The sequence below is a fragment of the Neltuma alba genome, unplaced genomic scaffold (assembly GCF_004799145.2).
Source record: "Neltuma alba isolate B1F8T4 unplaced genomic scaffold, ASM479914v2 tig00011430_pilon, whole genome shotgun sequence".
Lineage (NCBI taxonomy): Eukaryota > Viridiplantae > Streptophyta > Magnoliopsida > Fabales > Fabaceae > Neltuma > Neltuma alba.
In genome coordinates this window covers 193,219-204,050 of record NW_021636113.1, presented here as the reverse complement: position 1 = coordinate 204,050, position 10,832 = coordinate 193,219, and the positions used below count along the sequence as shown (strand labels likewise).

General features: G+C 35.0%; 1 protein-coding gene and 1 pseudogene across 1 annotated transcript; one reads left to right on the top strand and one right to left on the bottom strand.

Moving 5' to 3' along the window:
* Nucleotides 1-450: 450 nt before the first annotated feature.
* Nucleotides 451-4,744, bottom strand: LOC114713527 (NADP-dependent glyceraldehyde-3-phosphate dehydrogenase-like; annotated as a pseudogene).
* A 3,761-nt stretch (nt 4,745-8,505) lies between these two features.
* Nucleotides 8,506-10,189, top strand: LOC114713528 (replication termination factor 2). Its single transcript, XM_028898201.1, has 2 exons — nt 8,506-8,627; nt 8,753-10,189. The coding sequence occupies exon 2, from the start codon at nt 8,876-8,878 to the stop codon at nt 10,025-10,027; it is 1,152 nt and encodes a 383-aa protein (XP_028754034.1). The 5' UTR covers nt 8,506-8,627; nt 8,753-8,875; the 3' UTR covers nt 10,028-10,189.
* Nucleotides 10,190-10,832: the final 643 nt, after the last annotated feature.

Here is a 10,832-nt window from a genome sequence, read left to right as displayed (position 1 = left end):
TGTTAAATTTATATCATTTAAAGTTTAATTATCCTTGGTTAATAATATTGGATCTAATTAATATTAAATCAGATCTTCTAATGTTTAACAATATCTTATTCTGTTTATACCTTAAGCAGATTTTAAATCCAAATCATCTTATAAACTATAGTACGATTATTCCTTGCATTTTTTTTTGCCTAGTCACTATTCTACCCAATTTAAATTGCAAAAATAGAACCAAGTTTAAAAATTAAAATTCAAATGGGAGAATAGTTGAATAATATAATGAAACATATAAACAGGAACAAGATTCATATTCCTTAAAATATTAAAAGGGCACAAGATAGTTGAGATGCCTGTCATTAAATCTCAGTAAATAAGTAGACACACTATTACAATCATTATTATATTGGTTTGAATCTCAGCTTCCAAACTCAGCACTAAACTCATCTGCAGTTTTTGCCAACTAAGTCCTATCAAACAATCTCTGAATAATTCTTTTGCCCCTTAAATATTTTTTAATTTCAAAAAAAATAATAATAAATTAGCCCATGGTATAAGAAGGGGTGGGCAAGTTAATCACAGTGGTCTTGACCTTGGTCATCATGTTTATGCTGTTTGTAATCCCTTGGGATCCAATTCCACTGTCCTTGATACCCTGCAAGCAAAGCAAAGCATCCTCAGTGTTGGATTCATTTGATTTCCTTGCTCAAAAACAGTCAAACCTTTGATTTTTACAAAAGGTGAAATGTTCAGAAGTTGCAGAGAATTTGATTGGTTCACCTGGAAGGGGAAATGGTCGGGTCCTCGGGCGGGGCTGAGTTTATCTGAACCGTTCCTGTCTCCATTGCATCACTGATCAGAATTGCTTTGTTCACATCCTTTGTGAACACACAACCCTGCACAGGTTTATGGATCCAAGTTATTTCATGCTTTACAGAAACATATTCAGGAAACATTTATTAATGTCTTCACATCTGAAAGTGATTAGTGTGACTCTCATCTTTTCTTGGTCATCTCAAGGGTCATTTTAACTGGGGAGCCTAAAATTGATGAGAGAATTTTTTTTTAATCATAAAATCTAACTAACTATACCTGAAGTCCAAAATTGCTAGCATTGCAATGGTGGATTCCTTCTTCAACAGAATTGATTCTAATGACAGGCAAGACTGGTCCAAATGGCTCCTCCCAAGCAATTCTCATGTCAGGCCTGACATTGTCTAGAAGCAAAGGCCAAATAAGGTTTCCTTCTCTCCTGTACTCTGGCAGAATGTTGCTCCTTTCTCTTTAGCATCCATGACAAGACCTTCGATGTAGTTCGCCGATGACTCTGTCACCACCGGAGTGATATCACAGTTATTTTCGGGTGGCCCCACAGTCAGCTTTGCTACCTTGGCCTTAACTTTCTCCACCAAAGCATCAGCAACAGATTCCATCACTAGGACAACCTTGACAGCAGTGCACCTCTGACCACTGTTATTGCATCACATCAACTTATTAGAATGTATTGAATCCCACATGAACTAATTAGAAGATTAATTAACGGTATATAGTCTTAAGGCAATTCCTACCAAATTGGTTTAAGCCATTTAGATAGAAAGACAAACCTAATATATACCTCATCTCCCTAAAATCTAATACAAAACTGGGTTTAGAATGTTGTTTTCTCATAAATTATTATCGCTTTACTAGTCAGTTATTTCAGAAAAAAAAAAAAAGAAAACATGCATCTAAAAGGGCAGAAAGATAAATATAATTTGTAAATATATTATAGAAACTGTAACAATGTGCACTTGGTAGCCCAGAGCAAGATATTTTATAGCTTAAGAGAAGCATTTTAGTGTCTTTGGAAAAGGCCTGGGTATGAAAAGGCATTTTACCTGTATGAGAAGCCTCCTTTTATAATGTTTGAAGCTACTAAATCAAGGTCAGCATCTTCAAGTACAATGCAGGCATCTTTTCCTCCCAACTCCATTTGCAGAGGGATCATGCCTGCCTTCTTTGAAATCGAAATGCCCGTATCTCCACCAGTGAAGCTGAAATACAGAAGGATGAAAAAGCCAGAAATAGAAAAACTTAGGTCCATCTCACACAAGTGGCGAACATGATTTGCCATTAAAGCTCCAGATATAAAGGAAAAAGCTGTTACCTTATACAGTTCACTCCTGGGTGCATTGTAAGGAAATCACCAATCTCAGAGCCTTTGCCAGTGACACAGCTGATTAAGCCTTTGGGAAAACCAGCCAAGTGAAAGCAGTGCACCATATGCAGACAAGAAACAGCTCCCTGAGAGGCAGAACATAGGAGAATAAGAAAAACCAGCTTCCTTGCAATTTCCACGTTAATTTCACTCTTCAAATTAGTTGTATTGAGATTCCCATGTAAATGGAATTGGGAAGAGGCATATAACCAGTTTCACAGGGTGAGAACTGTCGGTGCAGATACTATTTACTTAATAACGGACCCTTTTATCCATAATTCCTTTAACGTGTTTTGGAAATTATTTTGAGAATAAGAAATTTGAATTATTTTTAGATAAGAGTTACCTGAGTAGGAGGCTTGAGCACAAGGGAGTTTCCAGCAATCAGCGCAGGGGCAATTTTTGAGACAGCAAGATTTACCGGATAATTAAATGGTGGAATAGCTAAAACTACTCCCAATGGAATCTGAAAATAAGTTGGAGATTGCTTAGATTACGCATCATTTACAAATATCAACATGAAAGATGGACATCAAATGACTAGTTGACAGAGCAAGGTAGTAACTATATTTATTGTAACTATCAGTAACTAACATAAGAATGTACTTTCAAATTATAGTGTCTACTGTCTATAATGTGGTAAAAAAGTGATTAGAAAATACTCTCAAATTATCCCAGATTATTTTTTACTCCGGCACTTTATGGCAAAGATAGTTCTACTTCTGAACATGCATATTCTCTCAAGTGCTTTGGCTCCAGATGTTGGAAATTTACCTTGAAAATAACTTACAACTAGGATTGATCCTATTGTCCAATCAGTCATCAAATTATTGCATTTAGGTAATTATTCTATTGTCCACTCAGTCATCATATTATTGCATTTAGGTAATTATTCTATCATTAGCAAGATAAAATCGTGCGTGGCTGCATCAGAAGAACAGGACCTTTTTCAGTTTTCTAATTATGGAGAATATCATAAAGCATGGTTCATGGTGGAGAGAAACATTTGATTATAAGCTGGAATGAAAAAGATTCAAATCAACAAAATGGATGGTCACACACACACACACACACACATGCTTGCATAGGTGCGTGTGTGCATGTAAGTGTTGATCAACTTTTTTTTTTTATTGGGTAACCAATAGTATTCCTCCTCCATAAATGAGGGTTTATTAATAGAATTTGGAGTTACTATCCTATTTTTCTTTAAAAAATATAAACTTATAGTCTTTTCCATTTTTATCTTCTTCCATTTAGGTTAAAATAGGGACTTATTAGCAGCACGGTCCAGTCCCCTTGTAACAATTGGTTCATATGGAAATTAAAAGTGTAAAGCATACAGTGAAAAGAATGTGCTGAAAATATATACCTTGGATGTTAGGCAATACTTGGTCCTTTCATTTCCAGGAAAACTATCAGATACCAAGAACTTCCCCTCTCCCAAAATCCTCACCCCTTCTTCAGCACAGTAAGAAACCAGATCCCCAGATCTCACAACCTTCAAAAAAAAAAAATAATTGAATAAGTAAACAGTAACCAGCTATCTTCCAGTTCAATTTCCCAGTCTTAAACAATCATATGTTTTTGGCATACAACCCAGAAACAGAAAAGAATACGCACCTCTGTGACTGAATCTTTAGCTGGTTTTGCTATTTCTTTCACAAGACACTCTGCAATTGGAGCTTTGTGTTCTTTAAGAATGGCAGCTGCCTTGTGAAGAAGTTCAGCTCTCTTCCATAGTGGGGTCTTTGCCCATGACTTCTGTGCAGATTTTGCCATATCCATCACTTTATTGACCTCTTCTTGTGTACAAGCTACAACAATATCATAAAAAGATTCAACAAGACATTTTCTCATGTAACCTTACAAGCTTCCTTTCACTATCTCTGCTACAGAATACCACAAATCCCAGCTTTAAAAACATTGTTTATACGTAGAATCCTGCCAATTTTCAGCTCCGAGAACCATTTCATCCAAAAATTCAAAAGGCAAAAAGGTGAAAACCTTCAACCCAGCACAGTGATATCGCTAATTTACTATTAACGTGACAAATTTGGTAACAGCAACATCCACTGGCAAAATCATCAAGTTAAGAAGAGAGAAGATGATAAAAATTAATTACCCTGAACTTTGTACTGAGTCTTTCTGGTATTGGGATTAACAATAGGAACGCTTTTCCCAGAAGATGACTTCTTCCATACTCCATCAGCATAGTACTTGTAAACTTCTCCATCAAAATCTCTGCAAAAACTCCAGTCCCAGCCATTTTTAAGAGATACCCAAATACACAAATGAGATCCCCAGAAAAAAAGGAACAGAGTTTCGCCCTTTTCCTCCTTTTTCCCCTCCCACCAACAAGCTCTAGACTCGTATTTATATATAAATGCAGAGAAAGAGTGAGAAGCAGAAAAAAACTAGATGAACGTTAGGAGGATTGTCCGGTATAGTACGGTTTGGGGTTTTGTGGGTGGCGGTTTGGTGAGTAAGTGAAGAGAGTGAAGGGAAGTTTGGTTTAAAAATAAGTTGAGCCACGCGTTGGTTTGGTTTTGTCTTCTCCAGAACTGATTAGGTGGTTCAGAGATTGCCACTTGAAAACTTGATTATCTCACGTTCTCAGTTCAATGTTTAATTAATTACTTTCGTCTTCCTCCTACAAGAGTTGATTTTTCTGTTGCTGAACTGTCCAAGTGAAGCTCATTTGGCACCTTTCATTGACGAAAACGGTTAAAAGAATATTTCAAGACATTGCCTTCTCTTTCTTCACCCATATATTAAAAAAACAGAATTACAGTTAAGTCCCATAAAAAAATAATTACTGAGAAGTTTTAATAACAATTTGAGCAGTCTAAAATGACAAATCTTATAGTGAAAAATAATAACTTCTAGAATTTGTTTTGTAATTTTTTTTCCTTTCATAGAACTTGATTATAATTCTCTCTATATTAAATTGGTATGTGAATTGTGAGGGATGCGAGGGGAATAGTTTTTAAAGATATATGTGGTGAAGTGGACACAAAATTGTACTGATAAGAGTAGATTAATTCGTTGTGTGGTTCTTGTGAATTTGGACAAGTTTTGGTCCACAATGAGATCTGCACTCACTTATCTGACATAATATTTAATATTTATGTATTAATGAAATTTAAATTGAAAATACAAGTCGTTATCATCACAGATGGTAGAGGAAGAGTGATTGCCATGGAAAGAAGAAAGTCCAGAGTGGAGACACACACCAAAGTTATCAACAAGCGTTGGGCGCAGAAGTAAGCCGCTTACGTTAGCTAGATTAAAACACAAGTTCAACAAATCAACTCTTTAAATGACGTGCTCTGTTTTCTTGGATCTAAATTAATCGGTTGTTCAAGTACCTAATGTAGATGAAGGACCTTAGGGCCTGGAATAAATGCCAGAAATATGAAAGTTCACGTCGTGTTAGGTTTCAGATCAACTATTTTATGTAAAGAGAGTTACAATTATGTTTGAAAAAAGAGATTTAATTACTCTAAAGTCTATTAGTAAGTGAAAAATATGTAATAACAAGTTTCAGAATAGGCAATAATAATATATTTAAATTAATCACTTGTCATTAGAATTTTTTTATAATTAAAATTTTGATAATCAAAAGTTTTACTTGAAACTTTTTAGTAATTCCTCCTTTTATATGTGTATGTTTGTGTGTATGAAAAACGCGTTTGAGGTAAATTTTGCATCATTACATGTTTTATATATGTGTGGTCCACGCATTTCAGAAGGACTCCATGCCACATGACCACATGGGTAGCAATTATAAATTGTTAATTTTTTTCAATTTTTTTTATTTGTTTGTTTCTAGAAGCTAGAGTGATGTCACCATGTCTCTATCAGTAAAATAAAATTAAATTATTGAGCTTAATAAATACTACATCCTGGTCTTAGGGTGTGTTTGGGTGACATCCCAAACCATGGTTTGGAGATTAAGTCACCCAAACACCTATCCAAAAACCAAAACCATGATTTTGGCTCCAAAACCATGGTTTTGGGTCAAAACCATGGTTTTGGAAAAAGCAAAATTTTTTTGCTTTTGGAGAAAAAAGGGAGAGTGTGAGAGCCTATAGGATATGTATCTTGTTATTTTTCTTATAGACATATTTTTTATAAACATATTTAATATTATATTTTATAAATATATATACATATTAATTAATTATTAATTATATTATCTTATGTATTATTAATTATGTTGGTAAAAAAATATATTATTAACAATTTTATTCCTTCAAATTAAAATATATAATAAAATCTATTTTTTTTGTAATTATCATATTAACTTATGTCTTTCTTTTAGTAATTTGTATATATAAAAAGTGCTTCTGATAACAACTATCCAAACACTCTCACTTCTCAGAATCACTTTTTTACAAAATCTATTCTTCACAGAATCTATTCTCCCCAAAATCTATTTTTCAGAATCACTTTTCCAAACCATGGTTTGGTTTCATCCAAACACACCCTTAATATAAAATCTTATTTGATTTTTATTTTGGTCCTAAATATAAGATTTTAATCCATTTTACCTCTCGTATATATGTATTTTTTTCTCAAAATAATCCTTATAATAATAGTAGTTCTAACCAATACAGTTGGTTAGTAATGATATTTTAAGACAGACAACACATATTTGTTACAAATAACTAACTTAACTTCTTTTCTTTATATTTTTAAACTAGTCAACTAGCTCTTATAATTAAAACCGGAAGTAGTAAATAACAATATGGCATCCGGGGATTTTGGAGTCTAGCAAGGTAATTATGCAACCTCAATTCTTCGATGTGAGTTTAGGTATTTTGTGCTAAAAAAGTGAACTTTGTGTGTGTATATTAAGAAGTTAGAGCATTTTACTAATTAATAATTTACTTATCGATTAAGATTAAGATTACGTCTTTTTTCAAGTAAGTTTCAAGTGGCAATATAAACATTTGCTTGTCACAATTAGTTTAGATGTTAATTATGGAGGATCCCACCATCTTCATCATTATTAGGCCAACCGCTTAAGTTGAAAATGTGACACAAAACGCAACTTATCACCTTTTTTTTTTTTTGACCAGCAAAACGCAACTTATCACCTTATTGGCTCCTTCACATATCAATATTATTCTTTATCAATTTAACATGATAAATTTTCATATGTGATAGAATGTATAATAATTTTCCCGATATATCTTTATAAGTTATAAATCATATACTTTATCCTAGGTTAAACCCATAACTTGTTTAACACGGCATCTATAATTGTAAGAAACAATACTTATCATGAAATATGAACAATACTACTTATTCTAAGTTTCATGTAAACGTAAATAACCAGCACTTATTACCTTGCATAAGTGACTTATTTGTACATTACAAGTTTGAACCATTGGATTGAAATTGAGATTTAAATTTGCTGATGTTTAAAATTATAAATTAATATGTATTTTTAAATTTAATTTGAACAATTCATACCTGTAACAAAGACGTAATAAAGAGAAAATAAATGAATAGAGATAAAGTCCAAATTCACACGATGACATATAGTATCTTCGGTTTTAAGATCCAATTATTGCACTGTAAATTATATTTTATACTAATCCAGTTTTAATTATAAAATCTCGTTTGTAATTTATAAATAAGATCTTATAATTAAGATTAGATGTAGTGATATTTAAGATCAAAGTAATATATAGAAATAGAGGTAGGGCTACACACGAAAAGAAAGGAGAAGAAAGGGAGGAGTAGGGGGTGGGTAGAGAAATGAAGTAGGTAGGTGGTGATGACTGATGAGTGATGGATGAAGAAAGTGACATGATATAAGGGTCTCACCTTTATAACTAAGAGCCACAAGAATTTTGCGGGCCAACTATTGAAATAGTTTCAACCACATGTTTTGCAAATTCTTTATGCACCACACATAAATGTATATAACTTGGACCTTTTGCTTTTTTTTTTTTACTAAAGCATAGATAATTTTATTCGAGACACTATCAGGTACTAAATGTGGACATCTCTTCCGACAGGGATTTGAACATTTGGTACAAATAACTTGAACTTCTCATTAAAATGTTTCCATCACAATGATTTAGACCCTTGGACTCTAGAAACATTGACTCCCCGCTGTATGGGCTGACATACTGGGCCAGTATCCTTATGGGTTTATGAAGCCCATTGCATATGGGCTCACAAGGAGCGATGGCTACCCCTACTCATTGGGCCTCCTCGTGGATTTTTTGTGTGGACTAAATTTTAAATAAAACTTTTTATTAAATTTTAAAATCCACGAGTTCACGACAGCGAGTCGGGGATTGGATATATAGTTTGGCGGGGATCAATGTTGTCATAATCTGCGACTTCCCTCATCGGCTTATCTTTCATTAGCTTTCGGCTTCAGGAGCGGGACGCTAAGTTGAAAGCTCTGTATTTTTGTTTTAAGGTAGTCATCTCGCTTGATTCATTCTTCATATGCTGTAGCTTCTTAATTCGATTTTGCGCTTCAGGCTTTCGTGAATTCTTAGGTTAATTGTTGGTTTTTGGCCTCTGGCTATTTTCTGTTTGCAGATTTTATTGATTTGGTTGTGAGGGATTAGTATTTTGCGACGATCATCGACCCTGAGTTTCTTATTCGGGATTACCGAACTAAATTCAACTCTGCGTCTCTGGTTGACGAACCCTAGAAATCCGATGCATCCCAAATGTTGCCGGGACACCCAAATCCTAGTTCAATCGCCGGAACTAGGAATTCCTTCCCGATCTGTAGCTGTTTCCCCCATCACCAATCAAACACTTTTCCACCTCAAACGCTCTTTCTTCCCCAAATCGCTCTCTTCCCAACTCCTATCGTCGTTCTATTTCACTCTTAATGGCAGGCCTCTTGCCGATCATACCCCTATTTCGGTTTCTCAAATTCCTCCCTTTTCCACCCTGATTTTGCGATCAAGGTCTCGTGGCGGTGGTGGCGATGGCGGTGCAACTGGTGCAGAGTCCCGTGATTGTTACCTCAATATGTACGCTGAAAAGAAGCCCGATAAAGTGGACCCGAATGAACAGAGGCTATCAAAGTGGCTGAACTGTGCCATATCGAATGAGCCGTTGAGGGAACCTTGTGTGGTCGATAAACTAGGGAATATATTCAACAAGGAAACTCTGGTGGAGGCTTTGCTGAAGAAGAATCTGCCTAAGGAGTTTGGGCACATTAAGGGTTTGAAGGATATGATAAAAGTTCAGTTTTCTGTAATTCCTGGAATGGAGGCTGCAAATGGTGAGACGCGTTTCCAGTGTCCTATTTCGGGGCTTGAATTTAATGGGAAGTACAAGTTCTTTGCGTTGAAGAACTGTGGCCATGTTTTGAGTGCTAAGGCTTTGAAGGAGGTTAAGTCCTCATCTTGTTTGATTTGTCACCAGGATTTCTCAGAAACAGATAAGATACCGATCAATGGGAATGAGGAAGAGGTAGCAGTGCTGAGGGAGAGAATGGAGGAGGAGAAGGCTAAATTGAACGAGAAGAAAGCAAAGAAGAGCAAGAATGGATCGAGGATAAATGGGGAGAAGGACAGCATGAGTTTGGAACAACCGAGGCTGAGCGGGAGCAAACATGGTATGGATGTCAAGGTTGTGGATAAAGCTTCTGCTAAAGTGAAAGGAAACGGGAAGGTTGTGAATGGGAATGCTGCTTTAAATGGTGTGGCTGATGGTGCAACCAAGCGTTTTAAGGCTGCTGATATGGCCCCTCCTAATGCTAACAAAGAAGTTTATGCATCAATATTCACTTCTTCAAAGAAGTCAGATTTCAAAGAAACATTTAGTTGTAGATCCCTACCTCTTGGTAGAAATTGATTGTTGCATGCAGCATGAAAGTATGTACTACCTACCTAGCCGCCTGTGGTTTTAGAAGTTACTTGCTCTGTAAGTTCTTGATCAACATATTATAATTGGATTGCCGTGGTTTTGGAATGATGGCTCACTGAGAGAATTAACTTCGAACCTGTGATCTTGTTACTTTTTCTTCTCATCATTACTTATTGGTTGCTGACGCATTGACTTTCTTAGAATATGGATATGCTTTCTTATTCGGACACTGTTAGGGTAGTGTTTAGTCTGTTATGTCTTCCTGAACATAGCATCAAACCCATACTCATCTTACATTCTTTTGGGCTTGATTTCTTTACCATCTATGTTGGTGAAATGTGAGTGACAAATTTAACTCTTGTTTGTACTTGGAATATGGTGCCAATATTGTGTATAGCTGGGAAAACTATTCTTAGATGAAGGCAGGGCAGCCAATCTCATGGATTAGCTGTGTTTTAGATATTAATTTTTTTTAGCTGAAATTACACTACAAAATATCTCTTACATTTAGAGACCAGAGGAGTATTATTTTTGCACATGAAGTTTTCACAAATTTTAACAAATTTCCCATTACATGGAATATGCAAAATAATTAATTAATTTGCAAAACTGTTGGTTTTATAATATATATTGCCAACAACTGCTAGCTATAGCTCATTTGTTTTGGACTTTTGGCGATTCATGAGAAGTGCAAATTTCAATTACCTTAACAGCAGATTAATAATTTATAAATTCACAGATACAGTTATCATAATGAGTATAACTATAACATGACATTAGCATCTTCACTGCT

What these genes read in the sequence shown, in the direction of transcription:
- LOC114713528 (XM_028898201.1), top strand. Translation starts at nt 8,876, where the DNA reads ATGCATCCCAAATGTTGCCGGGACACCCAAATCCTAGTTCAATCGCCG.